The sequence below is a fragment of the Rhynchophorus ferrugineus genome, unplaced genomic scaffold (genome assembly GCF_030347505.1).
Source record: "Rhynchophorus ferrugineus isolate W39M unplaced genomic scaffold, kcgeb_rfMv2 rfM6, whole genome shotgun sequence".
In the NCBI taxonomy this organism is placed as follows: Eukaryota; Metazoa; Arthropoda; class Insecta; order Coleoptera; family Curculionidae; genus Rhynchophorus; species Rhynchophorus ferrugineus.
This window is the reverse complement of record NW_027472585.1, coordinates 4,014,272-4,038,531: the sequence shown is the minus strand read 5'-3', so window position 1 is coordinate 4,038,531 and position 24,260 is coordinate 4,014,272. Positions and strand designations below refer to the sequence as shown.

Sequence of the window (24,260 nt, the reverse complement as noted above, 5' to 3'; positions counted from 1 at the left end):
ACAAAACAATTCTTAAATTATATGTATTGAGTTAATACCATACCCTATATGGGGGTAGACGAAACCTTCATTAAAGCATCAAGTAGTCGTAATCCAAAAAAAGAATTTCTAAACAGTTTCTCCATTTCATTATAAATTTATTATTTTATTTTCTTTCTACGAATTAATTTCGACACCTATTAGTGCCACCCCCTTTAGCAGTTTTACTCCATTATCAATAAAAAAATAGTCAGATTTATTCTTAAAATTAACAAGAGTTGTTTATTAATTAGTTTATATCTAAACCATATTGTATACTTACTATTGTGTATATTTCTTTTACTGGGCGTCGTAGGCGGATAAAAGTTGGAATAGATTAGAAAGGAAGCAGTTGGTGTTTGACATATCAGAAACATTACCACCACCGAAATAAGCATCAGCGTTATTCGGTTCTCGTTATGAGATGAAACAGCATCCTAAAAAATATCCAGATTTACAAAACTACGGGTTTGGACTTTATCATCCAATGATTTGTTAACATTGAATGTTTATAACATCGTGCCAAATGCAGATAAATGACGTGTCATAGTTGATCCATATCAAATAGCATGGTGATGTCTATGTTCATTATGCACGAATTAAATTTGTCAATAACAATTTGTTTTACTAGCATGGATGAAATCAAAGCACTTAAAGATTTAGTTAAAAAAGGATATATAACGGTATAATATATAATCTATCCAATGAAACAGCCAATGCAAGTCATCAATATTTATGACAGTTTACATTGTCGGTTTATAAACTATCAAAATTATTATGACTAATATTTTGAAGAATTTTGTAGACATCTGACAACAGCATCAACCAGTAGTAAAATTAGTTAAGTAGCGTAAAATGGCCAGGAAAAATACTAACCGAGTTTAAAACGAATTTTACATTTTTATATACTGCATTTGACAGTATATTTGACTTCATCTATGACGTGCATTGGTTGTTTTATTGGAAGGACTATAAAAATAATACTTTTTACTCAATTTTAATCAGATGTTTTGCTCATATGTTCAGAGTGAATTATAAAAGAGGAAATATTTGTATCAATAAGGTTATTCAAGGTTATTTTATACATACGTCATTTAAATTTGTGACATCAAAACGTCGCAATGTTGCCGCATCAACTCTGAGTTTTAGTTCAGTCAGGCTTTGACATACAACAAAATTCTAATCTAAATAATATAATTGAACAAAATGTTATCAAATATAATTTATTTTAACATTGTAGTACATCTGAAAACTACAGTTAATTATACAGCCATAATAGTTTATAGGTTAGAGTTATAACCTCTTATCACTATTGCTTTCAAGAATTTTGCTTACGTCTAACAACCGGACGACTTTGACAGGCTCATTCGTTTACGTGTTCAAACTAATCAGACAGCATTGTGCCTTAAAATAGGTAGGAATAAAATAAGTAGAAAAATATTGCCTGATACTAAAACGAATTTACAAATTGCGACAGGTAATACATTAAAGATCTTAATGACGTTTGTACAAAAAAACTCTGAATAGACTATATGTTTAATAAATGTTAATTTTCAATTAATGAATAATCAATTAATTCTACATACATAACCAGTACTTTATATAGTATTCTGAGTGAAATGAGAATTCTAAACATTATATTTGTTTCCTCACTTTCAAATATATCAAATTATAATAACAAACAGTTTTTATATATTCGTATCTCTGATATATTATTAGAGTATTTATTTTAACTAAGATGCCTTCCAATAAAAAGATTTTAAACAATTTCAAACGAATTAAAATAAAATTTTATCACTAAAATAATTCATATTTCAAGATAACAATTGGAAAAAAAGTAAAATATACAATTTATTTTCAGTGAACAGTTATTTTATGTACATTAAATATGTTTTCTCCTATTCCTTTTTTTTAGATATGATTTTAATTAACAGTTTTTAAAATGTTATTTTATGTCTATTAAGCCGATAATTTAATTTTAAAGGATTTTTTTAAAGTTGAAGCTTCATTGTGAATAAGGGGTACAACGTATTTTATTCGAAATGTTGTCCATATATAGCCGCTAATTTTTCTTATCTTTCAGTCAATTTACGGATTCTAGTCAAGAACTATATCTCCATAAGAAATGAAGCTCTTCTCAGACAGGCCAGTAGTAATCAGAAGAAGTAAGTGTCAGAAGGACACCATCTGTTTTAAATCCTTTAAAATCAATTTATAGGTCTGATATATTGAATAAAATGTTTTCAGTTACTCTCTCAAATTATTTTATTTTATTTGTATACCATCAATTTTAAATATGTTTAGATACGTTTTTTTTAAAGATGCTCTAAAGTACTACAAAATATAAAATCTACAGAAAAAAATAAACGCATTTATTTAGTTATCAGTGCTAAATTAATAATATTTTATATTTACCTGTGATTTGACTTTTTTCGAGTTAGTCATGGCACGTCGTTTTTTCTGTGAAATATACACAGCTCTGATGAGGAAACAATTGAACGTGGCAATCAATACTAAAGGAAATAGTCCGAAAAACAAGGCACTGTACCAATACATAAAACTAGTGTATGTCTCATTTTTGCCCAGATTGGTACTCTCAACGTCAATCCAAAGTCTTTTGGTGCAACAATGCTTGATGGTAACAGCTGTACCATTATTAGCATCACCAGTACCACCACCAGCACTCATTCCCTCGAAGACTGAAGAGCTGGTGTCTTTGTTGTCGTCTTCTTGTCCTGAGTCATTCAAATAGTTATGTACGATCGTCATATTCGATAAAGTTTCAATTTTGGCTCCACTATTTTTACTCTTGTCGTCAGTTATATTTAGCAGCTGAGGATAAACATAAATAATGTGGGGGTGATTTGTTGTACAATTAGATAAAATGTTCTTCAGAACGGTTGTTAAATGAGGATCGTTAAACACTTTAATAGTCGACTGATTCTGATTAGTATCAGACGTATTCTCTTTGGCTAGAATAATGTTATTTGGCACAAAATGAGTGGTGGCACGGCCATCTAGATTACTGGAAGTCGCGTTTAGATTAGTCGCCATGTCTTCGTTGCTTAATTTTTTCGTGTCGATCTTGCATTCGGTACAATTTTCCATGTCGTTCATACTGAGCTGATACTCGAATGTCGTGGAAGCGGTTGTCAAGATACAGAAGATGTAAACTATTACGATCACTGTCTTGGCTCTATTTTCCGTACAGAAGTATTTTCCTTTCATCGGATGGCATACGGCTATGTATCTCTCAATCGTGAAAGAAACTGTTAACCATACTGATGTACTACCTAAAAAAATTAACATTTTAACTTAATTGTTAATCATAATTATGTAGTTTCTTAATGAAGATGGGCCGGTCTGCACAAAATATTGAGAATTTAAGGTATCTTAAAAGGGCGTACGCGAAACAGTGTTTTAGTGTGTTGATTTGCGGCTAGCTGGCTCGAGGTATAAATTCGGTAGCAAAACTGAAATGTGTTACCTTCTGCTTTCAGTGTGTATTTATATTTGGTGGAAATAATCAAGAAGTTACGGGATATTTTGGTTATTATATACTTCCTATAGAAACAATTTGATTTATATATAAAGAATTTCGGTTTAAAATTTTTCGACAAAGCTTTTGTTGAAAGTGTGTCTTTCGAATAGAAGCTTTTATTAACATGGCTGACAAAGCAAACTTAAACCACTTATAAACTTACGTCTTTATTATTATTATTTTGATAACTGTGTTTTTATGGGTCTTTTTTAGTTAAAATGATTTGTTTTAATCTGAAAACATCTCAGGTGTTGCGTCCAACGATGTAGTCCGTTTCAAATAGAATGCAAAGCTTTCTTAAGGATCCTGCTCTGTGTTAGAAATGGCTTTTCGCAATAAATAATGAAAAACTGATGGGAATCTCTTGTGAAGGCTTAAATAAGAGCAAAAGGATTTGTAATGTATATTTTGCATAGGCTAACTACAAACCCATGTGTGCAAGAATATTGCTTAACAGGGATACGGTTTCCAGTTGTTATTTAAATTGTAAGTTTTTTATAATTGATCCAAACATGTCAGGAGGTTTGACAAAGCCAGGGGCTTTTTTTAGTTGGCAAATGATGGCTCGACAGTTTTATTTAATTCCCATATTATGCGCACAACTTAACAAGCATTCTGTCCAATATTGACTATTCTCAACGAGTCGTTATTAGAAGAATAACAGTTAGGTGTTGTTTGTTTTGGTGGATGAGAAAAGTGAACAGAATAGCAAAAGGTAAAAAATGACATTTTTTTTCTCCTTTTTACACGTTCCTTCCAGCGAAGTTTTGCTTCAAGCTTCATTGCAAGATTCTTGTTGCCATATGGAATAATGGTATAAAATTTCTTCCCAGCGAGTATTCTTTTGAGATCTGATAACAGGATATAGTCGCTGGCGGCCGGATCTGGAGAATACGGTGGATGGTAGGATATTTGACATCGTTTTCACTGACTTGTCACACGGTGCATTGCCTTGGTGAGACAGCACTTTTGCAGCAAATGCGGCCGTTTCTCGGCGATTTCGTCCTTCAAATGGTCCAATAGCGCTATGTAATAGTCGCTGTTAATGGTCCTTCCTTTTTCAAGGTAGCCAATGAAAATTATTATATACGCATCCCAAAATACAGACCCCATAACCTTGCCAACCGACTGTTGCGTTTTTCCACGCTTTGGAGCTGGTTCATCATGTGCAGTCCACTCGAATGACTAAAGATTCGACTTCAGAGTGAAATGACGGAGCCATATTTCACCCATTGTCACATATGGACGCAAAAGCGCGGGTTTATTACGCTTGATCGTCTTCAAATATTGCTCCGAATCGTCCGAATCGAACTCGTCATTGTTTTTGGTCAAATATTCGTAAATGATATGATGTACACGTTCAGTTGATATCTTTAGAATATATGCTATTTCATTCAGTTTCAATTTACGGTCATTCAAAATCATTTTGTGTTTTTTTTTAATGTTTTCGTCGGTAACAATCTCTTCTGGGCGTTCCCTGCGTTCACCGTCTTCGGTGCTCATTTCACCACGTCTCAACTTAGCATACCAATCCTTTATGGTTGATTTTCCTGGGGCAGTGTCCGGAAACTCGGCATCAAGCCAAGTTTTTGTTTCAGCTGCATTTTTTCCTTTCAAAAAGTAATATTTTATCAACACGCGAAATTACTTTTTGTCCATTTTTTTCACAATAGCAAAAGTGGTTTCACTCAAAATGCTATAATTCACAAACTATGATCCGGCAGCTGTCAAATTTATGCACGCATCTTTTCAGGGTTAGGGCTAACTAAAAAATATATGGATTTAATTCTAGTAGTGTCATCTATGTATCAGGCCGCTGACCTTTCAATTGATAAACATTATAAACAAGGCTGCCATGCCATATGTCAATTTCGAAGTCTTGTGCTACCTCTAAGAATATAGCTGAATATACCTTTTACATCTGTTATTCTATGAATCTGGTCAATTGATGAATGTTTGTTAATACACCAGAACTGATGCGTAGTTAACACACCATAATACTGTATGGTTTTGAAGGCGATAAATTATGTTTTAGTTTGTCAGTTCTTTGCAAAGTTGGCACACTGATAACTCTTAGTCGCTGAGCGCCAAACTATTGAATATAACGCAGTCCTATAAATCATAATTCACCTACCGACAGAATTGTTTCTTATTCATGGACAGGATATTCGAAATAATTTCTTTAATACCCCTCGAAATAATATAAAACCAAGGTCACGGTGACACTTTTAATAAAACATAACCAGATGATATTTGTATTTAATTTTAACTCCGTAATAACTATAAATACACGACGATTTAAATAGTTTTAATACCACTTGACACGTTCCTTACGATTTTGAAAAAATATGAAATAACTGATGAATACATAAATATATAACTGGTAAGGTATAGAAATATTTTTCGCGGATTTTCTTTTATCTTCCGGCCAGCCAAAATAATCGCATTTTTTTTCAGATTTCATTTCGAACGACAGACGAGCGAAAGATGTGCGAGACTGACACCTATCACTTGTAAGTTATGATGATATTTTGTCGAGGATTTCGTTTATCTGCCGAATAATTATCGTAAATTCGTTAAAACGTGTTGACTCATCTTTAAAAACATAATATAAAGGATTTATATAATATAACGTAATAATAAAATGACAAAGTAAACATTATAAATTGATTTCATAGTACACAGTAGTTTCGTAGTTCAAACACGTAACGAATAAGCCTGTCAAAGTCGTTCAATTGTCAGACGTATGCAAAATTATTGAAAACTATTGTGGCTGAATAATTAACTGTAGATTTTAGATGTACTATAATGTTAAAATAAATTCTATTTGTTAACATTTTGTTCAATTATATTATTTAGATTAGAATTTTGTTGTATGTCAAAGCCAAACGGAACTAAAACCCAGAGTTGTTCTGGCAACATTGCAACAAATTTGGATGACGTATGTACACAATAACTTTGAATAGACTAGATTTTATTATTTGCTAGTTGTATAGTGAGGTTTTTACTTATATGTTAATTTCTTGTATATGATAGCTGGAATTTGATTCAGTAAAAGATAACAAAACATTTATTTTTTTATTAGTAATGGAGGATATAAAAAATGATTGCCATGCTGGTTTAAGTTTAAACATAATTGCAAAGAATATAAACCGTAGATAGTCATCTAACACTCTTTGGTAGGTGCGGTTGTAATATCTTAGGAGTACTAAGTACGTTTTTGCAGACAATTTTGTACATGTTGGTAGTATGCAAAATGAGATGAAAAACATAAATTACAAGAGGATAGTCTAGACATACAAGGTACATTTAGAGCACTTAGGCGGTGTAACAAAACAAATGTAGTTGAGGGAAATATGTGAATATGTATAACTGATCATCGATACTATTACATTCATACTGAAATATAGTTTTTTGGACTATATCAATTTTGTCATGTTTCTTTCATTCTCGTTAATATTTTCATTATTTCTACTGAAAGCTTTTGTTTGTATCAAATGCAATGTAATGAAATTAGGTAAATTAATAAATTTGTGCAACATAACAAACATCCATTGATAGAAATTTGGTTTCATTTCAAGTTTAGTTTTTTAACTTTCAATGGCAAATCTTGTCCTAAAATTTTGATAGTTGAGATCGTATTATATTGATCTTTTCATACATAATCAAACCCAATTGCAACATTACTAATTTTATTTAAGTGCACCTGCGCCCAGCTGGCCCATCATATGCTACATCTTGTTCATTTACATGCGTTCATCTGGCTAAGAGTAGATGGTTCAGAAGAATTAGGTGAATTAACTTGGTGGGTTAATTATTTCAAGTGCGATAACAATTAATAAAACTCTACATTATAATGATATTCTACATTTACTTACTTGCAGCGTCGCATAACCAATGACTTAAACCATAAAATCTCCAATATAATTCATACTTTCTGTCATTTATATTGTTATAATGTTTAAACGAAAGTAGAAATACGAAAAATAAATGAATTATGTCAGCTATTGCTAACGCAGAAAGGTAAATGTTGGTTGATGACCTCATTCTTCTCCTACAACAGAAGAACTTCGTTAGGGTACATACTCAAATTTTTGAGGTTTAGAATAACACTAAATTAGGATAATAAAATATTACCTCGTTAGTACCATCACAGTTACGGTGTTTCCTGTTACCCCAATACAGACCATGATCGGCACCAAAACTTTCTGAAACCAAAATCTGGATCCTTCCAATATTATCTCCGTGGAATCTTTCATTTTCTGCAATAAATGTTAGAGGTTAACAAAGAACTTCATTCATAATTGTTTCTAAACATGTTCCTTATAGATATAATCAGCTTCTGTAAAATAGTCTGTTCCAAATGCGGGTTCATTATTTTATTTTCATTCAGTTTATTGTCATACTATTTTAAATTTGATATCTGAGTCGGCGTTCGCCCAGCTCTCTCCACTGCCTTTCAATATAATAGTGGATGCAATTACGCGAAAAGTTTTTAAAAACAGACATGACATTCAATATGATGCTACAGACTCCTCTTTTGGAATCAGTAATACAGGAGAAGAAACTGCCATCTGTGCCCAAGGATACTCTATAGAGATATCTATAGCTACTCGGATCACGACTCACACTCACATCTGTAAGCTTGAGGTCTATCAAATTCGCTGCTTAAGGCAAATTCTATAGGTTTCCTAATGCTATTTCAAAAGGATTCGCTACAAAAGCTATTCCTTGCAGATTTCTGTGTTGAAATCAACCTTTCGGGTGGAATTTGCAGCGAACAGATCCGAAAAATATATATACCATGATAATATAAATAACTTCGAAATGTTTAAGTGCGACTGATAATGTACTACCAACTGTGGTGAGATTTAGTGAAAAATATTCGATGTCTTGGAGTCTTAGAACTAGAGGCCCTCCCTGATCGCCAGCTATGAATTCATGATGACGATGATGATGATTACTATGTGAAACTAAATATTATCATTATTATTATTATTATTATTATTGGTTCATTCATTAGATAAATGTTCAATCTTTTTATATTATTGATATTATAATATCTTTAAAGAACGAAGATTTTATATTAATCACCATAGATGAAGGACAACATGAATGAAAGATCTTTATGAAATGTTCTTCATATTACATTTTTTATATTACAAGGAACGAAAAATATACCAAGATATTTTAACTTGAGTCTCAATAGAAATATTTATATTATATTCTTCAAATATACATGATTCCTGTCTGTCAGGATTCTCCAAAACTAGAATCTTCTTCAAAAGACGACTCCGATCCGAACTATCAGCTTCCTATAGTCAAGCGTGGGTTCCGTTATAATTTGGACGACACTGTCGTACTATTCAGCTAGTTCTCTCATTAACAACACTGGCTGTGTTACTGCGAAAGGATAACTCAATATACCGAAATTTTTACTATGATGCTAGTAAAAATTGTTGTCAAACACTGCCATATCCCTAGATGATACGGTGCTCATACACAGCCAAAAAGCTTCAGCATCCAAATATTATCATCTTCCCTGGATAGTACAATGTCCAGAAGTCACATGTGTTATGTGGAGTTTTGGAGTAAAGAGTGAGGAGTAGATTTACACCTCCAACATCACTGAAGCGATTGCCGGATGTTTTGACGACAATGGGACAACATTCTGTTAGAATCTATTCGGAGGCTCTAGTAATCGAATATAAGCGAATGGTGGATCAAGTCCTTCCCAATAAAAAAAATTGCGTATATGTCAGATGTTCATATTTTTTATCCACCCTCCGTCTACATACTGATAGATTAGAGGGCGGAGAATATTAACAAGAAGAACTAAGCCCCCTTGGTTGGCGCAGTGGTAAAGGCGACAAGACTGTCCTCTTACTGTTACGATAATGGCGGGTTGGAATCCTGCTGGGGCATGGTCATAAATTTATGTTTGTCATTGTCATAGGCAAAAGTGCAAAATCAGACAAGGGAAATGATCTCAGTAACGCCAGTAACCAGGCTGGGTAAGATCGGATGTCTTCTGGGATGATTTCTAAAGTTGTTCACTCGCCAGTCGGTAGGCTTAATGCTGAGGACCGTGGTTGACAGCCCACGTTACACTGTAAGTCCAGTCCAGATAAACCCTCGTTGGTAAAAAGAAGACCTTAAAATATACGAAAAGGACAGAAATAATACAATAAACAACAGTGCCGAACAATGAAATAAAAAGATTACGGTAGCCACAACGTTAGTTAAAAACTTAGATACTGTTGACCTTTTAACCAAAACAGGGGGAAGCCTGCATAAGCGAAAAACAGGTTTTGTTTGAAGATGGATGTCGAAATTGAAATCGAAACGTGTGCCAAAACGACGTGATAAATTTAACTAATTTACCTTACAAGTTTAATGCAGAAAACAATTTAATGCTTACTCGAAGAAGCATCGGAAATTTGGCTCAAACTCCCGTGTACTATTGAAAAATTGCCAAAGTGGCGTCAACCCAGCTTTTATTAGTCTAATGTTAGAAAAAAATAAACCAAATTGAATTTCAAACATAAACAATTATTCTTAACGCGAAACTGTGAACGTTAAAACGTTCATTTAGTATATATTTAAACATAACGGAAGAAATAAACAATATACCTTCGGTTTTTAATTGGTTTTTGTTTGATGTTTGTATTCGTTATATGGTGGTAAACGATGTTTAAAATAGAAACTCGTTTAAAATGCAACAAAACTAGAAGTAAATATAATACAGTGAAACAATAACAGAGGGAACTGACACATATTTCCGAAAAATTGGGACTATTTCTCAATGTCCATTCGGTTCAAAATTTAGTTCATCTGAATAATACAGTATTCTTGATTGAAGGTTTTATTTTTAATATTATAATTTATATAAGTTAATAACGAAGGTAAGCTAGCTTTTTATTTAATTTGAAACCTTATCCTAAAAATCAATAAATGTATTTTATTAAAAGTATTGTTCATCGATAGCCGCTACTTTTTCCCATCTTCTCAGGCAATTAATGATTTCCATTTCAAACGAGCGTTGTATTTTTTAAGGCTATCCATGAATTGACAAATTTTTTTGGTATCTTCATAAAAAGTGAAGCTCAGACTGATATGTTGAAATAATTAGTAATTAGAAGGAGCAAGATCTGGAGAATACGGCGGGTATGGTAGCACTTCCCATTTTAATGTTTCCCAGTAGGTTTTTACGGAGTTTGCAATATGTGGTCGTGCGTTGTTAGGCTGAAGAATAACATTGTTGTATTTGCTTGTATTCCGGCGCATTTTCGCGAAGAGCTCATCTTACACACATCAACTGTAGTCGATAGCGATCCTGGTTGATTATTTTGTTAGGTCTTTACCGGATGGCCCTCATGATATTTTTTGTTTTGGATTGCCATAATGGATCCATATTTCATCACCAATATCAATAAGATGCATAAAACATTTCGGATTTTACTATTGAAGCAGCATTTCACAATTAACCAAACGCCTTTCGATGTTTCTTCGTTTCAATCAATTGGGCATAGAATAACCAAGCTTTTGGATCATTCTCGTGTTCCTGAAGCGTTTGGAACTGGTCTCTTATGTTACTTCCAACAATCCTGCATATTTTACTTGTATTTTACACGAAACATCATCGAGTAATGCCTTGAAATCTTCGTCTTCAATTTTGTTTTGTCCGTTCTGGACGCTCTCTGTCCTCCAGAAACCAGTATTCACACGTTGAAATCGATGGAATATGATTGCCATAATATTCACATAGCATTCTATAACCTTCAGCCTTTTGTTCACGAAGAAAGAAATGATACATACTAATAACATGAAGTTGCTTACAAATGTATTCGATATTCGTCTGTTGTAAAGCATTTTAAATTAATTTATAGGCCAATTATATATGAAAAATATGAATAAATGTTTATACTTTGGTTTTATTAATTATTAGCCAATTAATATGGATAGTTTTATGATTCACAGACATTCTAGTTCTCAGAGCATCTGGTAATTTAATCACACCCTTATGGCGTCAATAATTTTGTGAGCCTTTTATATGTTTATAATGGGTTTGGAGAAAAATAATTTGAGGTAGGTTTCAGAGCTTTTTCCACTTTTCTAGTAAAACCTTAATTCAAATCCACTCTGAGGGGCGCTCAGTATAGTAGGCATTCGATAAACGTCGGCAGTTTCCGCCATTTTTATGCGATCCAGTAATAGAATCCATTTAGCAGAATGTCGTCATTATTGTCGTCTCTGTTGTCATTTTAATTTACTTATTTTATATTTTTATTGGTACTTGTACTGTACACATTTTAGTTTAAGATCGCAGGCATTAAGATAAACCACCGAAGAGACCTTTGGGGAAACTTCATTCAAGTGAGTGTCTTCTATAGACGATTGATTTTACTTTAGATAAAATTGAGTCGATGAAAATAAAAGTTCAGAGACATATCACGCGATGTGCTTTGTGTGAGTGAGGATTGAGGATTTTGAAATGTGAAAAGATTATATCGAAACAAGATTGTAGCATATCTATATTTGCTTGTCATCAGATATTATAAGATTATATGAGAGGGTGAGACGGGTTTAAAACTCCTCATTATTATCTCTTAATATGCATATATATATATATATATATATATATATATATATATATATATATATACTTATATATACACATATATATACACACATATAGATATATTTATATAAAAAGTAACTTTCACATATTATTGTATATTATATGTTATATTCTCGAAATATACATATAATTTACTAGAATTGGCAACGAGGCAAAATCCTATGAGCATTTTTCTGTTGAAAAATAACTAGGTTCGGTTTTTTACAAGCTCCCTCTGAGTTAGCTTTATATCGTTAAGACAGTTTAGCATCTAAATATGTGTATGGTCAGGTATTGCCATGATGGAAAACAACACCTTTCAATCAATTGAGTGAATCGTCACCGCTGATAAAAAGTGGATCATATATCACATATTATTGATATATTATAGAATTAGAAGCATCAAAGATTGTAACATGTAAAACATAACATGCATTGATGATCAAAAAGGCATGTAATGTAGTTGAAAGGGTAACATCCATCATATCCCACCAAAATCCACCAATCACCTACGTCCAAGTGATCAAACCTTTGATTCTTAACTATGGACAATTCCCCATTTACAAATTTACAAATTGCGGCCGGCAATACATTAAACATTTTGATGACGTATGTTCGCACCAACTTTGGATAGACTACAGATAAGATTTTGTGCATAACCTACCTATTTACCTACTTCAATCCCTGCAGGTTTCTATCAACAGAATTCTATATTCTCTCAGAGGGCTACCGAAAAAATGGCGAGATATTGTCGGTAATAATGTCGTAGTTACATTTGGTTTAAATAAGTTAATTTTCACAGTACATGAAACAATTTAAATTTTACTTAAAAATTCCAAACACTTCAGACTCCCATACTTGGTCCATAATTATTTATATATTTAACAATTACTTACTTAATACTAACGACTTTTTCGTTGAAAGTTTCATATATCACATCGACATTCTGAACCCCAATACATTCATCGATGTTTCATCACTAATCAATCCGTAACATCGTATAAGCTGTAAAAAAAAGAACAATAAAATTATTTATACACTATTGTGTTGGCGTAAAACTACGCTTATAACGTTATGTGATTGTTGAATATAGGATAATGTTTCTGCGTTTCTATAAAACAAGCTAAATATATTCCATTTAAACAACTGATTAAGCTTGACTAAATCATTTATGTTTAAACGTTGTCAAATTCAAATAAGTATAACATTTCAATATAATTAAAATTACTTGGTATAAAACGCCATAATCTTGAAATATCAGTAATTTTAGTTTATCTTATTTGTTTTTTTTATTAATCAATTATTTTTTTCTTGAACTCCTTGATTTTTGGAATGCCCCGCATAACATTTTAACTTACAAATATGTTATTTAATACAAATTATAGGATAAGGCACAAATAAGTTTTTCCCTGATGTTGGTATTTAGAGAAATCGGTTTAATATAATCAAAGTACCGTCAATTTCCCCATCTTTCAAGTACAACGCGGATTTCTCAGCAATCTCACTCAAAGCTGATTTTACTAAATCTGCATTACCATATGCTTCAAAAGACCATCTGCCAATTAATAACATGGAAGTTTCCCATAAATAACACTTGCAGTGCTCAATCCACAAATTAAAGAAAATCACATAATTTGACCACATTAGTTCAAAGAGTTTTTGTCTTTTCAATCTGTGAATAAGGCTACTTATCGGGTACAGCACTTTAACGTTTTTATATTCACGCAATTTCTAACTATTTTGTTTTTTGCTGACCCTTGGTACCTTTAGATCTTTAAGGCTGTCCCTTATTTCTAATATACTAGGGAAGTTTGGATCATGCTGATTTTGGATATCACTGTACAACCCTATAGTTAAGGATACAACACCGTAAGATCACACTGGTTTCCAGATTTGTTTATATAATAAGAATTTATTGTGGAGTGTTAATTTGGATGGTCATCCAAGCAACCACCAAATTTTTTTTGAGCCTCAGAATGTTCGTTTATTTAACATGTTCTTTCTTCTTGTACTTGTCCAGTATCCAGTATCATGTATTTTATTGTGTTCCCATATGAAATTACTCTAGAACCAAGTCTATTTTTTATGTGAAATTCACATGTGTAGATTTCGTAACATTCAGTTTTATTTGCCATTTCTTAGTCCACTCTGTAATGTTATTAGGAGCTTTTGTACTCTATTTTCAGTTGTTACAATATTGTTACTTGTAGCGAGTAGTGCAGTATGTATAGTTCACGTATAATCAGACCGTAAGGACCATTAACAATAAATAATACCATCATATCATTTAGCAAAACCGCTGAAAGGTACATGCGAAAAAGAAAGGGAAAGAGCTGGAGTTAAAGTATAGAAAAAAATATTGGATAATGATATATATGGAAGAAAAAGACAGTTATCAGTATATAATAAATTGCTATTATACAAGTAAGTTTTGAAACCTATATGGGCATAAGGAATTAAATTATGAGGATGTTCCGCGAAAACTAATATAAATACAATTCCAGTTCAAATCAAGTTTTCCAGAACAAAGACCTGAGAAGTATCATAGGTGCACGAAGATACTACAGGAGTGTTTATTTATACTGAGACCTTCAGATACCGACTGTCACTCAGGAAATCAAAAGAATGGCAAGGAAGCGTGACGAGAGAGTCCATTCCCATGTCAATATCGAAGTAACACTACTTTTGGATAACATCAGAACAGGACACAAACTCAAAAGAATACTTGATTTTGTGTAGTGTAGTGAGGTTAATTTAATAGAAAAATATTAATGTTAATATATAAACATTATTACACTAAAGACTTTAAGTTATTATAGATACAAATTGTAGGTTAGTTAACAGCAACTAGAAACAACGTAAAAACTTTGTTTTAATCACCACAGATGACCATTGTTATTTCTTCACATTTAGGAATATCACTAGTATAGAGTAAATATAATATTTATCCAAGGTCACTTCCTTGCGCTACACCGCCATAGAAGACTTTTAAATTCCAATATTCTCCATTATATCTTATTCTAAAGTGACGAAGCATGTGGATATGTAGGATTTGAGAATCTGGCTCATCTAGCTAGGCAATTTGTTACCATACTTCATCAATGGTTTGGGCCATATCTAAACATATAGCTGAATAGATTTTCTTTTCCTCAAATGTTTTCTTAATTATATCCGCAGTACGATATACCTGCTCGATAGTCGAGTGTTTATTTCTTAATCCAAACTGGTGAGCTAGGATGTGCTGTTTTCGACACTTAATTTGAGGCCGAACAATTTAACATTAGATATTATGATGTTTTGTCGTTGGACGATTTACCTGGTTTAGGGATTATAATAATTACCACAATCCTCCACTGCATATACATATATTACAATTGGCTTGGCCAATTATTATATTATACCCTGGAGCCTTTTTAATATTGATGTTCTCTTGAATTTCGTTGACAATTTCCTTTCTAGTTTTTGAGTTATGTCTTCGTTTCTATTTAGATTAAGTAGGGTATCACATCCATCACCATGTTGGGAAGTATATTTTCTAAGTATATCTTACAATATGACGTTTTAACATTAGTTAGTGCATTGGCATCTTGATATATTGGACGTAATGTCACCTATGTTTGTCGAACTAAACAGACACAATTACTAGTTTAATGAAAATTGCCTTTAATTAACCCAAGAAAAAATTCACACAGTTTAATAAATTGGTGAGTGTATAATTAACATTCTTAAGTAGAAAAAAATTCTTAATTGTCCGAAATTCGACCAATAAACATAAATTATATTTTAAGAATTGAAAGAAAAACGTGTGAGAGCGCATTTTTTGTAATCTAAATAGATTATCGCGATGTTTTTAGCAAAGAGAACTTGACAAAATCGAAGTAAATTTAAGAGTCTGGATCATCAATTAGTTATAACATCTTGCGACGTTGATTGTCCTAAAAATAGACAAAAAACGAATGAATGGAAATGTATATTTAAAAATAATCGATGTTTTTTGTTGATCTTTTTTTAAAACCGCCTCGTTATTTCATTTATTTTGACACGTTCAAAGTCAATATGTACTTTACGCGACTGTTTAAAACACCATCAGTATAATTTATGATCATAGTGCATCATTATTCAATTAGCAATCGACTAATGTACCGGTTTTACATTCGAAACATTAGCGGATTATCAAACCATATAATTAATTCAATAATCCTTATTAGACGATTTTGGAATCTATCTCAAGTAACAGCGTTGAAAAGGTTCAACTAGTTTGAATAACATCCTTACGTAGATGAACAAAAACATGTAGTTCTAACGATATACCTCTATTACTATGATGTGCTCATTACATCGTTAGTTTTAAAAGGTTTTTATTATGGTTTTTATCTATAGTCTATTCAAAGGTTTTTTGTACATTCGTCATCAAGATGTTTAACATATTGCCTGCCGTAATTTGTACATTTGTTTTAGAATCAGACAATATTTTCTTATCATTGTATTCTTGTTAAAAAGAGACACAATGCTGTCTGATTTGTTCGAACACGTAAACGAATGAACCTGTCAAAGTCGTCCGGTTGTCAGACGTATGCGAAATTCTTGCAAGCAATAGTGGTCAGAGCTTATAACTCTAACCTAGAAACTATTTTGGCTGTATAATTAACTGTAGATTTAAATTAACTGTAAATGTTTAATGGTTTCTAAGGTTTCTATAGCTCCTAATTCTAATCAAGCTTCTCTCCAAATTCCAATAGACCATGTTGGTTTACAGCAATTTTAATGCGTTTTTGGTAGCCTTACACCCTATACTTTGATGTTTGTATCAGGAATTCAGGGACTAGGGGTGTTTTTCAAAACCTGACTCCTTTCTAATTGAAACAGTACCTTCAATCTACAGTTTGTGATGTTACAGCTTCAGGCGAAATGTTGAACAGAGATACAACAGGACAACACGTACGTTATGAAAAAATAAATTATATACAGATTATAAATAGAAATTTGGATAAAAACATTGCAGTTTAAAAGTTCATTAATAGCAATCTGATGGACGATGGCGATACCCATAGATAGCAATGTTTTATAACATATATTCATCATTTTCTAACTTCCAACTCTTCTGGCATCTCAAATAATCCTTTTATAGAAAACGATTTTGATCAAAGAAAGAAACTGTAGCTTCCATAGTGAGGCTATTTTTATTTCCCTTTTAGGAAACTTCATTTCCACGAACTTATTGATCACCCCAATATTATAATGTTATTTTAAAGTTCAAAATATCAATAATTATAGGCTAGTGTCGCTAAATTATCAAATTAACAATCTAACTTTGCTACACTTATTCTGCATTTTAACATTGTTTTTGAGACAATTTTGACATAATGGTCTTAATTAGCTTGGATTTATTACAAGTGTGACACCCTCTTTTTTAAACTAAACGCCTAATGTTAAGAGATTACGTAAAGAAGATTATAAACGGTTTTGGATATGATTCATAGTATAACGATTATGACTCAGGTTTCACAATAAAATGAACTAACTCGAACATGTATTTCCTGTATTTCCCCTAGTAATGAATGAAATAGGACATGTACACTTAGTCTCAAACATTTTCTTAGAAATATATTTGGCAACATTCATATAAGAGTTTTGGAAGTGATCATTAATTCATCATGTACTGTGATTACTATATAAATTTTGAAAATATTTTGTAAATGCAAGGATTTTATTGGGAAAAATTGTGTACATATTTTTTTTTAATGCTGGTGTATTTTTACGATATTTTTCAAGAGTACAAGGATGGCATACCAGGAAATCCAAGCATCTCTTGAAGCTATCCAGAATTAGTCCGCAGTATTGTATTACCTTTCTGTTTCATCAAAAGGAAAAAGATGTTAAAAGTAATCGTTTGCTGGCTTTGCTAATGTTACATAAAGTAAAACATATTCAAATGTGATGATTATAATATTCAAAACAAAGAACGTTCTGGTAGGCCGAAAACGTTTGAAGATGCGCTATTGCAGGAGTTATTAGATGAAGATCCAAAACCAAAAACAATTAGCATAAAAGTTGAAAGTGAACCGAGTCACAATTTGTGAACGATTACAAGAGATTGAAAAGATCTAAAAGATAGGAAGACATTAACTAAATGATAAGCAATTATAAAATCGAAAAATCTTCATTGGAATGCTGTCATTTGTGTATCGATTAGTAACGTATGGCCAAAGATTGGTTTATTTCTAAAACCCCTTGCGAATTGAGAAGGATCCAATTAGATCCCTTCTATCTTCACTATATCGATCTAACCGTTTCAACGTAGCTTTTCATGAATTTGTAAACTTATGACTAAACAATCGAGCTTATATTATAATATGCTGTGAAAATATATATTGTTTATAATCCAGTAACATAAACACATAACAAAATATATAACTAATAACAGATTATACTTAAATTCACTTTTTAGTTTGAATTAATAAGAATAAAAAAAGCCACCTGTCCCACTAATTAAAAGCGAAACCGAAAAATAACCGAAAGTTTGTCACAGCTCACGTGGTTATAAATAAGATACATTTCGCAAACTCAAAACGAATTTGTTTGTATGTTTTGTGCCGGTCAGTATTTAGAATAGGACCTTCTTGGATGACTGTAAATACGGAGAAGAAGTGTATAAATAGCTGCAACTAAACTTGAATCTATAAATACGTATCTATAATTACAAGATTTGCATCGCTGTAATGATCAGATTTGAAGATACTTGATATATTTTCACGTTCATATTTTTAATTTTAATTGGGTAAATAAATATAAATGAAATTTCCGTTCGAAATATAAAATCGTTCATACCATATAACATGTTAATTCGATGCCCAAGAGGCGCGGATTCAAGTTCTGTCCTGGACAAAATCTAAAAAGGAGTAACTATATAACGGGTCCTTTGAAAAGTCCTCGGACTGACACACAGATGGCGCTATTGGAATTAATTCCATACGTTTTTTAGTTAGGCGTAACCCTCAAAAGATGCGTGTATAAATTTGACATCTGTCGGATCATTAGTTTGTGAATTATAGCATTTTGAGTGAAGCAACTTTTGTTATTTTGAAAAATATAGATAAAAAGGAATCTTACGTGTTGAAAATATTGCTTTTTGAAGCCAAAAAATACAGTTGAAGCAAAAACTTGGCTTGATGCAGAGTTTCCGGACACTGCCCCAGGAAAATCCATCCGTCAAGGATTGATATGCTAAGTTTAGACGTGGTGAAATGAGCCTAGAAGACGGTGAATGCAGTGAACGCCCAAAAGAGGATGTTACCGACGAAAACCTTAAAAAATCCCCAAAAAGATATCAACTGAACGTGTACATCATATGCTACCATTCACGATAATTTGGGTATGAGAAAGCTCTATGCAAAGTGGGTGCCGCGCGAGCTCACTTTTGACCAAAAACAACGACGAGTTGATGATTCGGAGCAGTGTTTGAAGATGATCAAGCGTAATAAACCCGAATTTTTGCGTTGATATGTGACAATGGATGAAACATGGCGCCATCATTTCACTCCGAAGTCCAATCGAGAGTCATTCGAGTAGATTGCACACGATGAACCCGCTCCAAAGCGTGGAAAAACGCAACAGTCGGCTGGCATGTTTATGGCGTCTGTATTTTAGGATGCGCATGGAATAATTTTCATTGACTACTTTGAAAAAGGAAGTGATCCATCATCAACACTGACTATTACATAACGTTATTGAACTGTTTGAAGGAGGATATCGCCGAAAAATGGCCGCATTTGAAGAAAAAAAAGTACTACTTTACTAAGACAATGCACCGTGTCACAAGCCAGTGAAAGCAATGGCAAAAATCCATGAATTGGGATTCGAATTTGCTTCCTCATCCACCTTATTCTCCAGATCTGGCCCCCAGCGACTCTTTCCTGTTCTCAGATCTCAAGAGAATGCTCGCTGGGAAGAAATTTTCGTCGAACGTCGTCGTCGAACGAAATCGTACTACAAAAATGGTATCGAAAAGTTGGAGGGTTGCTAAAATCAGTGTATCACCCTTGAAAAGAATTATGTTGAATAAAAAAACTAATTTTGCCAAAAAAATTTATTTTACTGTGGTAAGCCGGGGACTTTTCAATTGACTATTAGATATATAGATCCATTTTCATCAAACGCCAACAGTCAACAAGTGAAGGTTCTTAGTAATGGTTACTCTGAGTGACACCCAGCTGGCAGTTGGTAAAATTTGGCAGTTTTCGCCTCATCTTACAATGTTGCCATTTACAAACAATCCCGAGAGAGAATCGAATCAGCAATATGCCGCCATTTCTGCTTTGGCGCTTAAACTGATGAAATCTCTAGTATCACTGGCTTGTTTATATCGGATAAAAAGTTATTCGTATTTTTTAGTTTCCTTATTGAGTGTTATTCTCAACTAATCGCTATTTTATATGTACTGTTATATTATCCGACTTATTCAATTTAGCCAACTATAGGCAAAGGCATTTATAGTTGTGAATATTGTCAAACAACCGAACTGACATTTGGGAAAATTTCATATCATTCAAGACTAGTATTTATTCATGTATATTATTGATTGTAAAATTAAAAACCTATAAAAATTAAAATTTAGAGATATATCACTCGATGTGCTTTGTGATAGTGAGAACATTAAACAGTAAACATTGAAATTTGACTCGATTTAAGATTTTGAAATGTGGAAAGATTCAACGAACAATGTATTGGTACCTATGTTGGTAACAACTATAGTTTAACATTCAGATTTGCTTGTAATCGACCACATATTATAATATTGTATTAAAAGGTGAGATGAGTCTATAAAATCTTAAAATATCTTCATTTATATCTCCTATTATGTATATATATATATATATATATATATATATATATATATATATATATATATATATATATATATATATATATATATATATATATATATATATAGACATACATACATATATTTATATAGAAAACTTTGGTTTGTTATTTTAATGCCATATTTGATATTGTTCATATTGTTTTATTTTCTTTCCTCTAATAGCAATATTAAGCTTTTGATATTACTTTTATACATATATAAATTAATAATTAACTTTGTACTAAGATAAATTATTATTTGCTTTTCTAGAACTAATATTTGTTTTTTTTTTGTTACGATAAAAATCATTTTAACATTAAATTATTCTATAAAAAGTTCTTGGTATTACTTTTAATATGTTATGGAAGAATATGTTTGTGCTAATAAACATTGAATTTGCAAGAAATGGCAAAGTGGTAAAATTATTTTTTGCATGACAGACATCCCTATGTGTGCTGACTCTTGTGCTGAATAATTGGCTACTTGGTTGGCTTATATTTAATTTTTACATTAATATGCTTTTTATCTGAAGCAATAATATTTTTTAGCATTACAAATTGTTTAATTCACTGTCTGTTGTCCTCAATAAGAGATGGCGCTTTTATATTCGCAATTATATTTTGTTCGTTATATTTACTTGGTGAATTATTTAATAGTTAGTATAGTTTTATAGTTAGACAGCACCAGCAATATTTCGCCAAATAATCTAATAATATTGGTCTCACAGAGAACTGAAGCAATAATATCAAGTTTATGTTGCAGAACAACTTCTAGTGAAAATATTCTTCCACTTTCCATTAATAATCGAAAAGGAAGATATGTAAAGTACTAAATTTTTAGTTAAAGTACTTATTTACTATTATCATATAAACAATAAACAAAAAAAAATTTTTAGTTTCTGTAATTACGTTAAAATAACTCAAAAAATGTTAAGAATGTATGATAACATTTTCGTGCTGTGTATATGTTTGTTGTCAATACCAATCTGTCAACGACCACATTTATTAGAAGTTTCAGCATTCAGTCAGTATTTCTGTTAGTAAAAATGGAGAATCATAACATAGTTGTTGAAAATAATATCATTAATATTTAGTTTGAATCCTGTTATATTTAAACTGGCCTTCACAATTTAACCTGTTAAATCTTTCAATCTTAGTAATGGTTGTCGTAAGTGGGGAAGATAATATAATAAAACTAAGAATTTATCAGGTATATGTGTTTTAATTCTCATAATAAACATATTTAAACTGAATAAATTATATACGCCATTCGCTTTTTATTAGAGTTATTGGAAAAAAGGTGATGTTAGTTGGACATCAATATTACTTTGAAAGACACATTGTAATAATAGTTATTTTTAAGGAATATTAAAAGTCACCTTAGATACTTCTGTAAATATATTGAAATAAAATATATCAATAATCTATTTTTATAATTTTAATTGTGTTTCATTTTGCTGAAATATAATCAACATTTTTTCTACTTTTACTTAACTTTTACCTAATTTTATACTTTTATACTTTTAATACTTTTACTTAATTAAGTCTACTTTTACCAACTATGGGTTTATCTGGACTGGACCTAAAGTTTTAGTTTAAGTGGGCTCCGAACCACGGTCCTCAGCAGTAAACCTACCGACTGGCGAGTGAACAACTTTAGAAATCATCCTAGAAGACATCCGGTCTTACCCAGCCTGGTTACTGGCATAACTGGGATTATTTTCCTTGGCAGATTTTACACTCTTGCCTATCACAAATATTGAGCAATCAGAAACATAAATTTACGACCATGCCCCAGCAGGATTCGAACCCCAGGCTACCGCAACAGTAGGAGGACCGTCCTATCGCCTTTACCACTGCGCCACCCAGCCGGCCAATCAACTTATTTATTCTTAGCTCGAAGATATCGAAGCTAACAACACACAATTCGCTGGTTTGTAAATTCTACAAAAGCAGTTTAATGAGTAAGTGACTTGTTAAGTTAAAAGTATGAAAACAGGAAATAATCACAGGAGCTAAGTCTGGAGAATATGCTGGAAGGGCTAGCTATTCGTAGACCAATTTATAGATTTTTTCCACTGTGACTACACACGTGGGCACCTGCGTACTGTGTTGATAGAACAACACGATTTTTTCCGCCAAATGCTGTCCTTTTTTCTTCAAATCAACATCAAATCTGTCCAAAAACTTCGAGTAACATTCGGAATGATTTTTGGAATTCTGTACTTAAATTTAAACGTTCAAACATGTTTTATTGGGATAGGTGTATTTATGTTCAACACAAAACTAAAAACGGTCATCATATCATCACTGAAATAGATACTGCCAAAAATCATGAAGAAATACTTAAATCCGGTCTAAGATATTCACCAGATTGGCCAATTAGAGTTTCCCTTATTTCCATTGATTAAACATGACTCCCTAAGGAGTATTATATGAAGATATCTGAAAATAATACAACTCCAGAACAGGACTCATATTCAAATGAACTAAACCATTTGATCTTATATAGTGTAGTACAGCTAAGCAAGTAGCTAAGAAAATTATCACAGTTCGAAACAAAATAGATATAAATCACACATATTTGATTAAATTTGTGTAAACAAATGTAGTAAAACTATATTTTAATTGAGACAGATTATTACAGCAAAATATGAAAAATTAAGTTAACATAATAGATGCAATTCATTAACAACAACAGTTCGTGTGCTTGAAGCCAAAAATCCATTACGGGACAGCTAAAAACGATTCGAAAAATATTTTGACGTTGAACAAATATAAATATAACTCAATATTTTAAGAGCAAATGAGTTCAACAAAAGAAAAACACGTGGAGCCGATCAATTAACGAATCGTTTTTCTGTTTGATTGGTTCAGTATCAAGTTGTGCGATTAAAATGAGATGATTTACCTGTTTGTTTTAATTTTCTTCCAAAAAGTGCGGGAATAAACTTTTTGTACTGGAAACTGGGCACTAGACAATTACTTTAAAAGTACGTCATATTATGAGTAACTTATTAACGATAATAACCTATCAACACAAAGTTTCGTTCAGGTGGTTTGATGAAACCTTCTCAGCGATATTTTTTTCACGGAAATACTTTACAATTGGCGGGAGCTGACGGGATAGCGCCGATGTTGGCTGCCCGACTGAACACGAGAGGTGGGAAACATGAAATTTGCAGCGATGTTTTAATTTTAGCTCGTCAATGCTAAACA

At 32.0% G+C, this 24,260-nt stretch overlaps 1 protein-coding gene across 3 annotated transcripts in view; it reads right to left on the bottom strand.

Annotated features, from left to right (window-relative positions):
- Proc-R (Proctolin receptor) overlaps positions 1 to 24,206 on the bottom strand; it is a 28,123-nt gene extending 3,917 nt beyond the window's left edge. The window contains exons 1-6 of one of the 3 annotated variants that reach the window (XM_076408393.1): positions 23,953 to 24,206; positions 13,076 to 13,184; positions 7,697 to 7,821; positions 7,438 to 7,613; positions 2,434 to 3,311; positions 302 to 455 (exon numbers count right to left, since the gene is read on the bottom strand). In XM_076408393.1, coding sequence (XP_076264508.1) covers positions 302 to 455; positions 2,434 to 3,311; positions 7,438 to 7,613; positions 7,697 to 7,818 — 1,330 coding nt within the window. In that variant the 5' untranslated portion in view covers positions 7,819 to 7,821; positions 13,076 to 13,184; positions 23,953 to 24,206. The remainder of the gene's footprint in view (positions 1 to 301; positions 456 to 2,433; positions 3,312 to 7,437; positions 7,614 to 7,696; positions 7,822 to 13,075; positions 13,185 to 23,952) is intronic. The other 2 variants (XM_076408395.1, XM_076408394.1) reach the window with 2 other exon arrangements.
- Between the last annotated feature and the right edge of the window lie 54 nt (positions 24,207 to 24,260).